The sequence below is a fragment of the Acinonyx jubatus genome, chromosome A2, assembly GCF_027475565.1.
Source record: "Acinonyx jubatus isolate Ajub_Pintada_27869175 chromosome A2, VMU_Ajub_asm_v1.0, whole genome shotgun sequence".
In the NCBI taxonomy this organism is placed as follows: Eukaryota; Metazoa; Chordata; class Mammalia; order Carnivora; family Felidae; genus Acinonyx; species Acinonyx jubatus.
Window position 1 is genome coordinate 102,389,282 of NC_069383.1, and position 18,627 is coordinate 102,407,908.

The 18,627-nt window shown below is 40.8% G+C and overlaps 1 protein-coding gene across 2 annotated transcripts in view; it reads right to left on the reverse strand.

Moving 5' to 3' along the window:
• Nucleotides 1-18,458, reverse strand: part of SPATA48 (spermatogenesis associated 48) — a 53,850-nt gene extending 35,392 nt beyond the window's left edge. The window contains exons 1-2 of one of the 2 annotated variants that reach the window (XM_015064583.3): nt 16,727-18,455; nt 9,845-9,942 (exon numbers count right to left, since the gene is read on the reverse strand). In XM_015064583.3, coding sequence (XP_014920069.1) covers nt 9,845-9,942; nt 16,727-17,279 — 651 coding nt within the window. In that variant the 5' untranslated portion in view covers nt 17,280-18,455. Of the gene's footprint in view, nt 1-9,844; nt 9,943-16,726 lie in introns of both variants that reach the window. The other variant, XM_053218728.1, reaches the window with a different exon arrangement.
• Nucleotides 18,459-18,627: the final 169 nt, after the last annotated feature.

Here is an 18,627-nt window from a genome sequence, read left to right on the forward strand (position 1 = left end):
TTTTTAAATTTACATCCAAATTAGTTAGCATATAGTGCAACAACGATTTCAGGAGTAGATTCCTTAATGCCCCTCACCCATTTAGCCCATCCCCCCTCCTGCAACCCCTCCAGTAACCTCGTTTGTTCTCCATATTTAAGAGTCTCTTATGTTTTGTCCCTCTCCCTGTTTTTATATTATTTTTGTTTCCCTTCCCTTATGTTCATCTGTTTTGTCTCTTAAAGTCCTCACATGCGTGAAGTCATATGATATTTGTCTTTCTCTGACTAATTTCACTTAGCATAATACCCTCCAGTTCCATCCACGTAGTTGCAAATGGCAAGATTTCTTTCTTTTTGATTGCCAAGTAATACTCCATTGTGTGTGTGTGTATATATATATATATATATATATATATATATATATATACCACATCTTCTTTATCCATTCATCCATTGATGGACATTTGGGCTCTTTCCATACTTTGGCTATTGTTGATAGTGCTGCTGTAAACATGGAGGTGCATGTGTCCCTTTGAAACAGCATACCTGTATCCCTTGGATAAATACCTAGTAGTGCAATTGCTGAGTCATAGGGTAGTTCTATTTTTAATTTTTTGAGGAAACTCCACACTGTTTTCCAGAGTGGCTACACCAGTTTGCATTCCCACCAACAATGCCAACAATGCAAAAGAGATCCTCTTTCTCTGCATCCTCGCCGACATCTGTTGTTGCCTGAGTTGTTAACATTAGCCATTCTGACAGGTGTGAGGTGGTGTCTCATTGTGGTTTTGATTTGTATTTCCCTGATGATGAGTGATGTGGAGCATTTTTTCATGTGTCGGTTGGCCATCTGGATGTCTTCTTTGGAGAAGTGTCTATTCAAGTCTTTTGTCCATTTCTTCACTGGATGATTTGATTTTTGGGTGTTGAGGTTGATAAATTCTTTATAGATTTTGGATACTAACCCTTTATCTGGTATGTCATTTGCAAATATCTTCTCCCATTCTGTCGGTTGCCTTTTAGTTTTGCTGATTGTTTCCTACCCTTCGCTGTGCAGGAGCTTTTTATTTTGATGAGGTCCCAGTAGTTCATTTTTGCTTTTGTTTCCCTTTCCTCTGGAGATGTGTTCAGTATAAGTTGCCATGGTCAAGATCAAAGAGGTATTTGCCTGCTTTCTCCTCAAAGATTTTGATGGCTTCCTGTCTTACATTTAGGTCTTTCATCCGTTTTGACTATTTCTGTGTATGGTGTGAGAAAGTGGTCCAGGCTCATTCTTCTGTGTGTCGCTGTCCAGTTTTCCCAGCACCACTTGCTGAAGAGACTGTCTTTATTCCATTGGATATTCTTTCCTGCTTTGTCAAAGATGAGTTGGCCATACGTTTGTAGGTCCATTTCTGGGTTCTCTATTAACTTTTTTATTCTTAAGTAGTGTTAGAATATGTTCCAGCACAAAGTTAAGTACTGGAAGTCCATGGATGTTTTTGAGGGTTGCCTTTAACCTGTCAGAGCAGGTCCACGAGAACCTTTGGAGTAGGGCTAAGAAAGCCTGACTAGAAAAGTGACATCCTTCTGAAGATCCTGCCTGACGTCCTGTGTCCTCCAAGGTATCTTCATTCCAGTTTTGCGGGCACTTGAACCATCCCCTGCGCTGTTGGCGTTTCAGAGAATGATCATGCAGTTCTCTACAGCAGGTCTGGTCCTTCTCGAGTTCCAGTACTTTCCTCTTGTCAGTGCACAGGTCGGTGCTCACGGGCCTGCACATTGTCCTCCCCAGCTCTCCAGAGCACTGTCTCTGCGCCCCCCTTCCTCTCTGGTGCCCTGGTCCACAAACTTTGGATGCCTGGGTCCCCCAGAGCCCCAATCTCTGTCTCCTCAGCTCAACAAGAGCCGAAAGGTGTGTACAGACTTCCCTTCCCTTGACTGTTGCTCAGAAATTGCCTCCAGGGAGTAACCTGGTGAAATCGGAGGGTTCACATATTTTCCCTTCCTTAGAGATTGCAATCCGTCACTGCCTTTTCTCTAGTGTTTGCAAACTGTTATTTCTCATATTGTGTCCAATTTTCTCTGTTTAAGGCAGAAAAGTAAAGGCAACAGCTGCTATTCCATTTCATCTACACTTCATTCATGTTCTTTTCTTATCTTTTAAAATATCTTGTTGTACTTTCTTTTGGGTTACGTAGCTGTTCATTTTCTAACTTTGGAGAAAGGATTTTCTTTTTTTTTTAATGTTTATTTATTTATTTTGAGAGAGAGAGTGCACACGAGCGGGGAGGAGTAGAGAGAGGGAGAGAGAGAATCCCAAGCAGGCTCCGAGCTGTCAGCACAGAGCCCGACCTGGGGCTCGAACTCACGAACCGCGAGATCACGACCTGAGCTGAAATCAAGAGTTGGGTGCTTAACCCAAATCAAGAGTTGGGTGCTTAACCACTGAACCACCTAGGTGCCCCTCAGTCAATTTTTAACTGATTCTTCATCTCCGGTTTTCTCTTGGGTGATTCCCTGCCTTTCTTCAGTGTCCCTTCTTAAATTTTTATTTGAATATCTTTTCCTTTGGGCATAGTGCGATCCTTAGCTTCTGAATGAATTTTCCATTTCTTTCATTTTTTTTCACTGTCAATTTTATTTGTATTTAAGTTTCAAATATCTGTATCAAGACAGCTTTTCATATCCTCAGATGCTTGTTTGAAACACGTAACTCAGTTGGGAGTGTTACAATACAGTTTTCTTCTGTTTTATAGTTGGTAGCTCTGTTTTGGTATGTTGTATTCTTACTAAGGTATTTTGGTTCTTATTTCGATTCTTCTTTTGTTATAGTTTCTTCGAATAGATTTATCGCATTTTCTTTCATTCACTTGATGGAGTTGGGGTGGTTCGCGATATTCTTAGTTCAATGCTGCCCTCTTCTGTCCGTGTGGCGAAGTACAGCACTTTCCCTAATAAAGTTGTTTCCTCCTGGAAGGCATTTGTTTTTTGTTTTTTGTTTAAATGTTTATTTATTTCTGAGACAGAGAGAGACAGAGCATGAGCGGGGGAGGGGCAGAGAGAGAGGGAGACACAGAATCCGAAGCAGGCTCCAGGCTCTGAGCTGTCAGCACAGAGCCTGACGCGGGGCTTGAACTCACAAACTGTGAGATCATGACCTGAGCTGAAGTCGGTGGCTCAACTTACTGAGCCACCCAGCCGTCCCAGGCGATTGTTATCAAAGGGGTTGTCTCACCTCCACTCAATTCATTCTTTGCCTTTCAAAATACTAACTTTCCCTCTTTCCCTTTTTCCTTTTCATCACTCAACCTCCAAAGGGCGACTCTCTTTTCTTTTAAACAATTAATGCCTTTCAAAGACTGCCACCTCAAGTCGTGTATGCTTTTAAATTCCTTCTCTGCAGACGGAGTCTATCTTTCTAGCGGTGGTTGTTAGATCAGGAGTAGGCCGGCTTCTCTCTACCACACATTTTCCAAGACTGTCCTCATTTACTGAATAAAAGGCTTCTGTTAAGTGCTTGAAGCATGACTTGTTAGGACTTTATGTTTTCTTTTTTTTTTTTTAACTTGCAGTCATTCAAAATTTAGTATTTCTCTGTGTCCTAGACATGTTGAAGGTGCAGGGTTTGTACATTATAAAAAAAAAATGGATTTTGCCATGTTTTACTAGTTTGCTCAGTTTTTGAATTTTCAGGTTTTCTTCTGTTGTTACATAACCATCAAAGATTATATATTTTCCTCTAGGCATTATTATAGTTAATTCCCACACATTTTGCTATGATATTGCTGTTATCATTCAGTTCAAGACATTTTCCATTTTCCTTATGTTTTTCCTTTGGCCCATGACTCATGTCCATAAATACATTTTTACATTTCCAAACGCATGATTTTCTAGGGTTTTTGATCTGTTACAATGGTCTTGTGGTCAAAGAACATACTCTGTGTGATTTAAAATATTTGAGGGGCACCTGGATGGCTCAGTCGGTTAAGTGTCCAACATCAGCTCAGGTCATGATCTCACGGTTCGTGAGTTCAAGGCCCGCATCGGGCTCTGTGCCGACATTTCAGAGCCTGGAGCCTGCTTCAGATTCTGTGTCTCCCTCTCTCTCTGCCTCTCTCATGCTCTGTCTCTCTCTTTCTCTCAAAAAGAAATAAACATTAAAAAATAAAATAAAATATTTGAGTAATGTAAGGAGTTATTGAATCACTATATTGTACACCTGAAACTAATACAACACCGTGTGTTAATAATACTGAAATTAAAAAAAAAAACATCTAAGCCAAAAAATTTAAAAATTAAATATTTGAAAATTTCCAGGTTGTTTTATGATACGTGGTAATTTTACGAATGGTCCTTGCAAGAAGATATACTTGTGTGTGTGTGTGTGTGTGTGTGTGTGTGTATTATTACTAACAAGTTGCCCCAGTATATTTATATTTATATTTATATTTATATTTATATTTATATTTATATTTATTAACTAACTGTGCTGCCTTATTCTACTATATGAGTTTTGTCTATACTAAATCCCCCAATATCCTGTTGTCCTATTAATTGCCACACAGTTTATAATGACTCTTATCAGCAAGAGTCACGAACAGATATTTCAGTGTCTTTACAGATTAAAAAAAAAATCTATGTTTAACATAGAGGTCATCCAAGTCAACCTACCATTGTTAATGTTGTACACTAATATGTATTGGATCTTTGCCAAATCAACTGTTGCTATATCATTGATGTAATTTCTATGTCTCTCTTGAAAATCACATGTAAACCTTGATAAGAATAAGAGCTGTGTTACAGGCAGAACAAACAAGCACATAAAAACAATGACTCTCCTGGCAAAAAGAAGGCATGTGGGAAGGCAAAAATCATATCAAGTTTTTTACTTCTAAAAAGTCCACTAAATTAGAATTGGCCACGGTTCATTTAAAATATCTTTTATCATGAACTTTGCAGAGTTCACGAGGTCTGTCACAATCACCTGTGTCCCGTGGGTCATGTCTTGATAAGGTTGGTGTGTAATGTGTGGGTAAGATTGGTCCTCCCCTTGAAGGGGCCAAGATTCTGAAATCTGTGCTCTCTTCGAGTTCTTCAGCATTTTGGTATATCATTGATACCATGGTATCATCTTTCATTGGAATCTGGATTTTTCTCTAAAACCCATCGCTTACAGTTCCTGATAGGTCTTATAAGCTGCCATTTCTATATGTTATATATCTTTAATTTTTTTATGAAACGTTTGCAGATCCTGAAGTTTATGGTTTACACGGTTTTCTCAAATCTTTCTTTTTTAATTTTTTTTAATGTTTATTTATTTTTGATAGAGAGACAGACAGAGCACAAGTTGGGGAGGGGCAGAGAGAGAGGGAGACAGAATCCGAGGCAGGCTCCAGGCTCTGAGCTGTCAGCACAGAGCCCGGCGCGGGGCTCGAACTCATGGACCATGAGATCATGACTTGAGCTGAAGTCCGATGCTCAACCGACTCAGCCACCCAGGCGCCCGTCAAAGCAAATCTTTATAGGAGCTTTTCTCTTGCTGGCGAATCTTCTATTTCTATTCTCTGCATGTTTTGTGTGTACTGTTTCGTAAGGAAGGGACTACATTTCCTATTTGAATTCATCAGTGTTCTTGAAGTCTGACTCAATGGAAATTTCTCTACAAATGCTAGATATTTCTTAGGTTCTATGACAAGACATTGAAGGAGATGTTCCTTTATGTCCTAATACTTCAGCATTGTTCATCTGCATTAAGATCCTTCATCACTGTCAACATCATAAATGCCTCAACTTCCTAGAATTCCTTCAAATTTCACAAGAGCTAACAAAAAAGGACTGCTGAGGTCCAGATTCTGAGCAATGCAATTACCATAAACAATGCAAACAAAATTTTCAGGAATTTCCTATTTCTTTCCATTCTTGTGTCTTCCATGTTTTGGATCTCTCTGTCTTGAAAATTGGGCTGCCATTTGCTGTGGTGCTGGGAGGAACACTGACAAGCTGTTGCTGTGAGATCTGGTGCTTGTGCGGGGCCTTAACTCTCCATGTACAGCAGGGAACGTGAGGGCACCCTCCAGGAACCCCCCAGAAATGGGCACACGGTAGATACAGTAGTTACATCTTCACATACTGCTTCTGTCCTATTCGTCTATACATTTGGGATTTCAAATAAATACACGTTCCTCTTTTTCACTGTTTCCTATATGTTTCTTACTCTCACTTCGTATTTTCCATTTTTCTGTGCATTTTTGCTTTATCATGAATGGTGTCTCCTCATTTACCTATTAGCTCTCCAATTCTCTCCACCAGTGTCAGATCAGCTACTGTGCTCACTTGCCCTGTTCTTTGTTTATGATATTTTTCAGTTCTGGAACTCCTTTCCCCTCAATTTCCTAATTTCCCATTTCGTAATTTTTAATTTCTTTACAAAAATTCTGGACTCACCTTTTCTCTCCTTGCATATTTTCAATGTCTAGAATCAATGTGTGTCTTTCTGTTTTCTTTCATTCTGCTGATTCTAATTCACGGTGCCCTTTCTCTTTACATGTTTGGTTACTATTGATTGTATGCTGGACATTTTAAAACATTATTGATGGAAATAATTTAAGGCTTAGTCACATATTATCTTTCTCCAGAGAAGTTTTGTTTCTGTCTGCCTGCATCCTGGGAATGATAAGAATCTAAGATCACCTCGATACCAGTTCAAGACTTAGAGTTTTCTCATTTACTCGGACCAAGCCAGGCTTTAGTCTGGTTAAGGGCTTTTTCCTATTGATGTATCCTTTTCCAGCCTCCAGGTATTCCTCCCAAAGCAGTGGATTGTTTTCAGAGATCAGTTCCAACTTTGGATCTTTTATACTTCTGAGACCACCAAAGATCCGGCTCAGAGTTTTAGCTTTCCCTTCTAGAATGGCAAATTCCTGTATGGCCAAAGTGGCCCTGAGTGCTAGGCTTACATTTTAAAGTTTCCATCCTTTCGCTGACCCAATCACTTCTACCTTATTAGCTTTTTGATATTTTAATAAAAGCAAAATATTAATCTAGTTGTTTCCCATTAGAAGTATTGCCCCATGTTACCTGGTTAGTTTCTACTACTGGAAATAAAATATCCAGATTTATTTTCTGCGAGAAGAAGTCTAAACTTATTTTGAATTTAAATAAAGATGCTAATAAGCCTTTACATGACAAGCACTTACTTCAGTAGTCTAATTCTAAAATAGATAACTAGATAAAACATGGAGACTTGCCATGAATTTGCAGCTTAAATGAAAAACAAAAGGCACCAATGCCTTTCATTTCTTAAAATGTTTACTTTGATTTGCTCTCAAAGGACTTACCTACAGGAGCAATGGATTCTTTGAAAAGTCTGGAGATGGAATGAGTGAAACTAGTAAGTACAAGTTTTCTTTATCCTTTCAACCACATTCTGCATTTTATCTGAATTTAGAATGGCTCAAAACAGGCCAAATTACCCCCATTTCTTTTTTTTTTTTAAATGTTTATTTATTTTTGACAGAGAGAGAGAGAAAAAGAGAGAGACAGAGCATGAGCGTGGGAGGAGCAGAGAGAGAGGGAGACAGAATCTGAAGCAGGCTCCAGGCTCTGCCCTGTCAGCACAGAGCCCGATGCAGGGCTCGAACTCATAAGCTGCGAGATCATGATCTGAGCTGAAGTCAGACGCTCAACCAACTGAGCCACCCAGGCGCCCCTACCCCCATTTCTAAAGGCAAGATTTTCTTATAAAGAAAGTCTGTAGACAAGGAAAAGCAGGAAGTCCGGCATGGCTGGATGGCATCTAGATAAACGAGGCACTGATGATACGGATTTTGAGGGACCCTTTTGGTTCCTTCGCCACTCATTGTGGTACAACTGGCAGTTGTGGGACGTGTGCCCCAATCCCCTCTGTGGTCGAATCAGTCTGCGCAATCGTGAAGGAAGACATGGGGAAAGTAGAACTAAATCTAACATGACAGTTACAGATAAATCCACAAGCAGAGATCAATTGTGGAAAGGAATACATATGGGGGTCATGGAAATGGACACTGATTCCTTAGAAGTATTCACATCTTTACTTCTAATGGCTATGGGGTTTCTTTCTGAGGAGATGAAAATGTTCTAGAATTAGATTGTGGTGACGTTGCTCCATTTCGTGAGCACCTTTAAAAATACATCAGTCGCTTTAGGGCACCTGGGTGGCTCAGTTGGTTAAGTGTCCAAGTTCAGCTCAGGTCATGATTTCATGGTTCGTGGGTTCAAGTCCCACATCAGGCTCTGGTGCTGACAGTGCGGAGCCTGCTTGGGATTCTTTCTCTTTCCCTTTCTCTCTGTCCCTCCCCCACTCACACTTTCTCTCTCTCTCTCTCAAAACTAAACTTAATTTTTAAAAATGTAAAAAAAAAAACATTGAACACTTTAAATGGATGACTTTTGTGGTATATGAAATATGTCTCAATAGAGCTGGGGTTTTTTCTTAATTTTTTTCTTAATGTTTATTTATATTTGAGAGAGACAGAGACAGAGCATGAGCAGGAGAGGGGCAGAGAAAGAGGGAGACACAGAATCCAAAGCAGGCTCCAGGTTCTGAGCTGTCAGCACAGAGACCGATGCAGGGCTCAAACCCAAGAACTGTGAGATCATGACCTGAGCCGAAGTCGGATGTTTAACCAATTAAGTCCCCCAGATGCCCCAAGCTATTTTTTTTAAAAAAAGAAAAATCCTCGAGTTGTCTGTATATCCCTTGGGTAGTATTCCAGTCATTTAAATAGCAAGAGTTTAGAGCCAATAAAATCCACATAGAAAAATGATTAATAACATAATCATTAAATTCAGAAAGATACCCAGGTTTAAACTTTGGTTTCATACTTAGTGTGCAGTTAAAATAAGAGACTCTTTTTTTTATATATAAAATTTTTTTAACATTTTATTTATTTTTGAGATAGGGAGAGACAGCGCGTGAACAGGGGAGGGTCAGAGAGAGGGAGACACAGAATCTGAAACAGGCTCCAGGCTCTGAGCTGGCAGCACAGAGCCCGATGTGGGGCTCGAACTCACGGGGCCGTAAGATCATGACCTGAGCTGAAGTCGGCCGCTTAACCGACTGAGCCACCCAGGCGCCCCAGTAAGCGACTCTTTAATACAGAGAACAAACTGAGGGTTGCTGGAGGGGAGGCAGGTGGGGGGATGGGTTAAATGGATGACAGGCATTAAAAGGAGGGCGCTTTTCAGGGTGAACACTGGGTGTCATAGGTAAGAGATGAATCCCTGGGTTCTACTCCTAAAGCCAAGACTACACTGTATGTTAACGAACTTGAAATTAAATTAAAAAATCAGTTATGTAACATCACTGGGCATTAGCTTTCTCAAGTAAGGTGGGGATAACAATACTGCCTTATCCAGAAGCAGGGATGGAAGCAAGATTTTCACTCAAGTAATACACTGTCGGAGCACCCTAGGGGACAGGAGGTTAGTGAGAATGTGGACCCTGCTTAGTTTCAGGTGTGTTTCCTCTAGGAAGTCAGTCAGCCATTGGCCAAAGTCTGAGGAGACCGTGTAGGAGGGTGCGGTCTTCCAGGCTGGTGACCGTCAGGCATTTGGTGGCCACCACTCATGGCTACTGGAGGAGGGTGCCCTTGCCAGGAAAGGGCATCTGGGTTGGGCACTATCAGCATTTCCTGCTCTCTCCTCCCCCACAGTATTGCTACAGGACGACAAACGATAACACATGACACACAATCATTGTGAAGGGCTGCACGGTGCCTGGCACGTAAGAAGTACTTTATAAACAGTAGCTATTTTTTTTTCCAGGGCATAAAATATCAAATACACAGACAATGAAATGAATTGCAAATATTGTGTAACCCCATCCCATAAGACAATCTTACCGTGCATGTTGGTTCTTCATCAAATACATATGTGTGATTTATTGAGCACGCTTCGTGATGAGGTGGTAAAGGAGTAACTTTCAGTGGGCTTGTCCAACCTGAAAAAAAAATAAATGTATGTACTTTGGGTTTTTAAAGATGTACTAGAAATCTTTTCTTCCACCAGAAGTATTTCCTATTAGAAATGACGTTAATTGACGTTTCGGTGGAATACCTAACAACTTTTCTCAGCAGTGAGAGCTGAATTTCCATCTTAGGGTAATTATAACAATGTGGAATTACTCAGTATGTATCACTCATTACTAGAAGAGGCCTGTTGGGTACCATGAATCTGCAGATGAGTGTGCGGTTGGGGACGGTGGCCACACAAAGGAGTCTAGTTACCATGTAGATAACTTACCTAACTGATAGAAGTTCTAAGACCCTAGCAAATACACACACAGACTTCAACAAATATCTACTGTGCCGTAAGTGGAAATAGATATGCAGAGACGGAAGAGGGGGTTCCTGGTTTTGAAGTGCTCCTGAACAAAGAGCAACGACAGTCATGTAAGTAGATCGTTGCAGTGTCGTGTAGCAACCATAAGGATAGTTGGGCTCTGAGCTCTGTGGGCGTGTGGAGGAAGGATACTGGCCCAGCCAGACTGTGGGGAGTTGAGACTATCTCCCCAAAGACAACTCTTGATCTAACCTTGACAAAGGGGAAGTCAGAAAGATTAGAGTCTGAGAAGGCCTGGACACACCACTGCTGACTTGGAAGACAGAGGAGGCCTCGTGAGGAGGAGCACAGGTAGCCTGAGGGAGCAGAGTGTCCCTGGCTGTGACAGCTCTGATGCCCGGAACCAGATTCTGCACAAACTGAATGATCCTGAAGTCGATTTTCCCCAGACACTGTAGGCTTCAGCAGTTAGATCCTGAATAAAAAACCCAGTTGAGGGGCGCCTGGGTGGCTCAGTCAGTTACGTGTCCAACTTCGGCTCGGGTCATGATCTCACTGTTCATGGGTTCGAGTCCCACGTTAGGCTCTGTGCTGACAGCTCAGAGCCAGGAGCCTGCTTTGGATTCTGTGTCTCTGTCTCTTTTTGCCCCTCTCCTGCTCTCTCTCTCTCTCTCTCTCTCTCTCAAAAATAAACATTAAAAAAAATAATTTAAAAAATTGAAAAATTAAAAAGAAAGAAAACCCAGTTGAGCTTGCCTAGACTTTCTCACAAAACTGGGTGCTAATAAATGGGTTTGTCAGGCTGCTAAGTTTGAGGCACTTTGTCACCACAGGAAGAGAAAATACAGAGGCAGAGGCAGGAGGTCAAGGCCAAGTGAGAAAGGTCGTGCTGAAGCCCATGGTTATTTCCATTTTGAGAACAAGGATAATTCTGTTGGTGACACCCAGCTGGCCAAAGGAAACCCTCCAGAAGACCGTTGTGCCCACCGCAGCAGGATGGCACTCTGTGGTGTCCTTCCGATTTGCTGTCATTGAGGCAGCGGCTTTGACCAAAGAGGAAAGTAGGAAAACAACAAAACCTAAAATGTGATTTTTAAGGCAGAGTAGGAGACAGGAAACAGGACAATGAATCTCAGCTGCGCACGTCAGGGTCGCTACGCTCACATCTAAGTAAGACGATGGCATTGCCGTTACCTTGTTTCACACTCTGTGGCTGCAGAAGAAACCACTCCAAAACCTAGTGTCTTAAAACAACCATTCATCATCTCCCGGGGCTCTGAGGCCAGGCGGGCGTTGTATGTCATGTGGCGTAGCTTGGGAGAGCTCATGCGGTCCCAAATCATCTCCCTCACATGGCTGGCCAGTGGGAGCTCAGCTAGGCCTGCTGACCAGTGCCTTGTTTGTTTGTTTGTTTGTTTGTTTTTCTTACAGGCCCATGCTGGATTTGTCACAAAATAGTCACTGAGAATGCAGAGGAAGAATCCCTAGAGGACTAATCCCAATGTGCAAGTCCTGAAGTCAGGCTCCACTTACATCATGGTTGCCAATGATGTCTTGTAGGCTAGAGCCCAGAGACCACGTGGGCAAGAAACAGACCTCATGCCCTGGTGCGGGAAAGGGCAGGCACACACTGAAAGCGGTGAGCTGCCAATGGCCACATTCAGGAGCAGCGATCACACACCTTTTCTTCATTACGCATAGTCTCATTTTACCACTTTCATGCCACCAAACAAGTATCAAGTCCCTTGTCACGGAAAATGTTGTATTAGCTCTTCCCTTGTTAGAGATGGGACATGTCTGCGACTGTGATATGTTCATTGTGAGTTTTGTGCAACACATGAAAGTGTATGAGTTTGGAGGGGCCTGCCACAAATGGTATTTTTCCATAGGACCTATCATTTTTATCATAAAATACTTCTATAATGTGATGGTTTTAAAGAAACAAAACCTTAAATTTTTTTTAATGTTTATTTATTTTTGAGAGAGAGAGAGAGACAGAGACAGAGCATAAGCATGAGCAGGGGAGGGGCAGAGAGAGGGGTGGGGGAGACACACAATCCGAAGCAGCCTCCAGGCTCTGAGCTGTCAACACAGAGCCTGATGCAGGGCTCGAACTCACCATCACGAGATCATGACCTGAGCCAAAGTTGGACACTTAACCGACTGAGCCTATCCAGGCGCCCCAAGAAACAAAACCTTAAAAGAAATATTTAAGGAGTATTCTCGTATATTTTTAATCTTTTTTTTCTTGGAAATATTTATTCAGTTATTTTGAGAGACAGAGTGTGCAAATGAGTGAGGGGGTGGTGAGAGAGAGAGAGAGAGAAAGAAAGAAAGAGAGAAAGAGAGAGAGAGAATCCCAAGCAGGCTCCATGCTTAGGATGGAGCCCAACTTGGGGCTCTATCTCATGACCGTGAGATAATAATCTGAGCTGAAACCAAGAGTCAGACACTCAACTGACTGAGCCATCCAGGCACCCCTGTATATTTTCTTATTCATGTGTTTTCCTCCTCTAATGGCTAGAGATGTGTTTCTTCAACATCTAAAATATCCTTGGTAGTGGTCTTCTCTGAATTTTCTTTCTCAACATAGCTAAAGGTAGGTTAATTTTGTCATTCTCAAAGAACCAATTTAAGGTTTTAGTTGATTTTTCCTGTTCTTGTGTTTTCTACTTTATACTTTATTTATATGCACCCAACATCAGACCTTCCAAGTACATGGGCAAATACTGACAGAATCGAAGGCAGAAATAACTCTATAATAATAGTTGGGGACTCCAACATTCAACTTTAAATAATGGGGAGAACAACTAGACAATGATCAATAAGGAAACAGAGCACTCAAACAGTAACAATTTGACCCAAAAGACATATACAGAACATGCCAACAGAATACCCAAGCAGAACACACAGTTTTCTCAAGTGCACATGGATATTCTACACAACGGATTATATTGTAGGCCACGAAACAAGTGTTCATAAATTTTAAAAGACCAAAATCATACAAAGGTATATTTTCTAGAGTAGCCAGATTCTGAGACAGAAAGAAAAATGGTGATTGCCAGGGGCTGGGAGGAGAGGAGGAGATAAGAAGTTAATATTTAATGGGTACAGAGTTTCAGGGTTTTAAAAAAAAATTTTTTAATGTTTATTTATTTTTGAGAGAAAGAGAGGGAGGGAGAGAGAGGGTGGGAGGGAAAGACAGAGAGAGGGTGACACAGAATCAGAATCCAAAGCAGGCTCCAGGCTCTGAGCTGTCAGCACAGAGACCGATGCAGGGCTCAAACCCAAGAACTGTGAAATCATGACCTGAGCTGAAGTTGGATGCTTGACCGACTAAGCCACCCAAGCGCCCCCAGAGTTTCAGGTTTTTAAGAAGAAAAGACTTAAGGAGATGAATGGTGGTGAAGGTTTCATAATAATGTACTTAATGCCAATAAACCATGCACTTAAAAATGGTTGATTGTTATAGAGCAAAGGTTTGCATGCCCCCCAAATCCACATGTTGAAACTTTTACCCCCAGTGTGATGGTATTTGAAGGTTGGGCCTTTGGGGGGTAATCAGGTTTAGATAAGGTCTCGAAGGTGTGGTTCCCATAATAGGATTACTATCCTTATAAAAAAAAAAAAGAGGAAGAGAGACCAGAGCTGTCTCTCTCTCTCTGCCAAATGAGGAAACAGGAAGAAGCATGTCCTCTGCAAGCCAGAAAAAGGGATCTCACCAGGAACCAAATTAGCTGGCACCTCTATCCTGGACTTCCCAGCCCTCAGAACTGTGAGAAGTAAACATGTCTTGTTTAAGCCACACATCCTATGGTATTTTCTTTTAGTAGCTTGAGCTAAGCCGGTGGCTAAAAAAAGTAATAAGATATACAAGGAGTTAGAAGTATTGATATTAGGAAGCTGAATATAGGAAAGTCAAAGATGTGATACAGGCAACCTCTATTTTCTCTGTGATAAGGAAGATGTGTCATCTGTTGTAATTAGAGGCAAAAAGACCAATGAAGGGTTTGAATATAATTAGGATAAGTTTAGAATACCTGACTGGTATATGATAAAGAAAGCCAGCTAGGAACAAAAAAGTATTGAACCCAGTTAAATGTCTAGACAAAGTCAGAATAGGCAAGAAATTGGCAATATAATCTTTTACGATATTGTCTTGGTATTTATGAACGCCCACTGAAAAGCGTACTGGTGTGTGATATAATTAATTCTACAAATATGTCCTTTATCAGAATGTATTCTACATTATGTGTATTTGGGTTTGCTAAAAACTGAAAGTACATACTATTGATAATTAATGATTATTTCCAAGATCTACAAAATCATTGAAAATTTGGACAAATTATATCGAACCCAGTCCACAGCTGGCCGGTATTACTCCTTGAAACTCTAATAGCCAATATTAACAGCTACTATCAACTGAATGCTTGAACTGGGTTCCAGGAATTTTGTTTCATGCTCTACATGTCTTAATTCATTTAATCCTAATGATTTTATAAGAGAAGTACTCTTATTGCCAAGGAATTGAAGATTCTGGACTTTGTAAGAGCTAACATTTATTCGTCCATTCCTTCATGTCAGATATCTTTATGTGAATTATATTAAATAGTCCTCATTATTACCTTATTAAATAATACTAGTATGTGAATTTATATGTATATCCACAGGCATAAAGAGATTAGCAACTATTCCCGGATGATAGGGCAAGTAAGCCTTCTCTTAGGATTCAAGCCTAGACAGACAATTGAACTCTGTTGTACTGATTCGGGCAGTGAGTTCTATACTTGGTTCTGAACTGTTGGTGCAAAGTCTGTTAACCCTATTTTAGTTTTAAGTTAGCTTCGATGAATTATTTCTTCAATGTGTAATTTGTTGGAATAATGTTCTGAGAGTCCAAGCTTAGAAAAACCTAACGAAACAAACCAAAAATATGGCTCTTGAAACTTACACTAGGCTGGGGTTTACTGCTTGTAAGCAAAGTGGTATACTTGTCTAAAATAGGACTCTTATAAACAACTTCAATTCCTTTAAACATATTCTTAACAATGACTATTATTTTACACGGAAGCATCAGCAAAAGATTGAGCTCAAGCTCTTTTCTTGACAGAGTCAAAAAACAGTCACTAGCTCTGAATCAGTGAGATGTCCTCTGTCTGCACGACAGACCCGAACTCATCAACGGTTCGGGGCAAATTACGTTAGCTTCCGGTCTAGATGGCATTTCAAGTGGATTGTAAAACACTTACTTCTTAAAATAGATTGCTGGAACCTCATTCACATTCTTTACTTTTTTCACTCATATTCTTTATGTGGAAATGCCAAACTAGAGAATTCCCCCAAGCCCGCCTGCTGAGTCCACAGCTGAAGCACACGTGAAAAAGCCTAGCTCTTATCGTCTACTTCTCTCTCTCCGAACTGCTCTTTCTTACTCCGTGTGTCTTTGCTTTGCAAGTGTTTCTCACCGTTTCTGCACCAAGCCTGTGACACTGTCTGCGAGTTCTTACAGAGAAACCATAAAGTGTATAGCTATTAGTAAGGGGTCAGTTCTGTATCCAGGGCTACGGAAGGGTTGTTTCTTACCAGACCCCCAAATCGACTTCCAACTACCTTCCCATTTCATTTTGGTTCTTGGGACCTCTTTCATAACCATCAGCAGACGTTTTTCAAGGGAGAGAGACAGATAAGGAGGTATGCTATACAATCATCCAAACTAAACATACATTCCCTTGTGGAAAAATTAGGTTATCTACATGTCTAGAATAAATTCTCTGATAATACACTTTGTGTTGGCCACTTATCCTAATTAAGGCATGCTTTAAAAGCCATTTTTTTAGGGGCACCTGGGTGACTCAGTCGATTAAGCATCCAACTCTTGATTTCGGCTCAGGTCATGATCTCACAGTTTGTGGGATCAAGCCCTGTGTCAGGCTCTGTGATGACAGCATGGAGCCTGCTTGGGATTCTCTCTCCCTCTCTCTCTGCCCGTCCACTTCCCACACATGCACTCTCGGTCAAAAATATATTTAAAAATACATTTTCTTACAAATAGGTTTATAAAAGGCTTATCATTCTTACTAACTTTTCCTTACCATCTATAATTTTAAAAAATAAGAATTCCTTATTCCATATAATTTTAAGTTTAAAATACTGAATCTTATATCCATGCTCTTCTCTCTCGTTTGAATGTTTAAAAATTATAAAGCCCAGGGGCACCTGGGGGGCTCAGTCGGTTAAGCATCGACTCTTGATTTCAGTTCAGGTCATGATCTCATGGTTTGTGGGATCGAGCCGCAGGTCAGGGCTCTGTGCTGACAGTGCAGAGCCTGCTTGAGATTCTCTCTCTCTCTCTCTCTCTCTCTCTCTCTCTGCCCCTGCCCTGCTCTCTCAAAATAAATAAGTAAACATTAAAAAAATTATAAAGCCCATGCCACTTTATTTACCTCCAAGTCTTGCTCTGATGGAAATGTCCGGTGTTGCCCTGGAATCCCATCTCCTGTCTTGTTTTAGTTCTTCTAATAAAATTGTTTGCCTTTTCAGTGTTGTTTGAAATCCTGTGTCTGGCCTGGGAACTCGATGCTGCGGTTTCACGTCACTGAAATCCACCAGGTTTGGTATGGTTCTGCCAATGCCAGGTTTTAAATCAGCATCACCACCAGGACTCAAAAACCCTGAACAGGGATCACCCAAGGGCACATCATCCCGAAGTGGAAATAGTGGATAATCTTGCCCATATGGCGGGGGATAAGGATAGTGTAAATGATAGTCTGGCATGACTGAAGGGGGATAAGGGTGAAACTTAAGAAAAGTAGGATTGCATTTCTTTTCAATTCTGCCATGGTCATGTCTGTCCTCGACGCCTTTCACAAAAGGCATGTTCATTTTTCTTAAGAGATCGCAGTAGTGCGGGTAATCCACGTTCTCAACAGCCTTTGCTCCTGGAAGGATGGACCTTTCAGAAATACTGATCTTTCTGGGTGTGCACTGTGAATCCATATCCACGCTCTTTAGAATTTTGGCTGACTGTAAATGAAGCTCTTCTGATGACGCCTTTCTCTTTTACTATAAAACTTACTATTTCCAATAATTGAGGATTGGTTAATCTAACCTAAAGTTGTTGATTTGGTTTTCTAAATGTTGATAGAGTAGGTTTTCTTCTTCTTTTTTTTTTTTTAAGGTAGATATTTTTTCCCTACCAAAAGAAGTAGATAGGGCAGTAAGGGATGAGGACAGAAAATAATAGAACAAAAGAGAGTCCTTGTTGCTTGGCAACAGCTAGAACTGTAACACATTGGACCAGTTAGTGTATATGTCACAATTTAATTCTTAGGAAAGACAAAAATGGCCTTGTTAGTAGTGTTTTCATGATAGTTTCCTCCCCACTGTTCAGGAAAATGGTGCTCAGTTGTCACTTATTTCTAAATTTTTCCATAAGTTGACATTTTATGGGTAAATGATATTCAATAAAAAGTATAAAGCAGCTAATCAACTGACAATACATTTTTAAAGTCTATATCTAACTAAAATTTTTACCTTATAGACCTAATAAATTATAAAACTCACTACCTGAATAAATGTAAATGTAAAGCAAAAAATGAACATGTATTATATCATAGGTAACTCAGTGCACATAATTTTTAAGAAACATAAGTAAAGTCAAAGCACAAGTTCATCATTAAAATATCTAATTTTTTGGGAGAGCACCAGCAGGGGAGGGGAGGGAGAAGGGGACAGAGGATCTGAAGCAGGCTCTGTGCTGACAGGCTGACAGCAGTGAGCCCGATGTGGGGCTCGAACTCACGAACCACAAGATCATGACCTGAGCCAATGCTCAACTGACTTGAGCCACCCTGGTGCCCCACAAGTTCATCTTTAAAATACACTAAATTGGGGCGCCTGGGTGGCTTGGTCAGTTAAGCGTCCGACTTCGGCTCAGGTCATGATCTCACAGTCCGTGAGTTCAAGCCCCGCGTCGGGCTCTGTGCTGACAGCTCAGAGCCTGGAGCCTGTTTCAGATTCTGTGTCTCCCTCTCTCTCTGCCCCTCCCCTGTTCATGCTCTCTCTCTGTCTCAAAAATAAATAAATGTTAAAAAAAGTTTAAAATACACTAAATTATTTTACGTTTTTGCTACCAATGTACAGAATAGGAACAATGGAATTTTTCAAAGCATTTCCAAAAACCAGAGTAAGATACCAGTTATTTGCTCACCTACGAAAAAGGACACCATTAACAAATTGGTCATTTAAAAGCTCATTTCAATGAGATAATTTGGTCTTGTATGAAACCTGCTGCCATAGGAATTCCAAATATTGGAATTTGGGCACAGGGTTCACAGCATCCCTA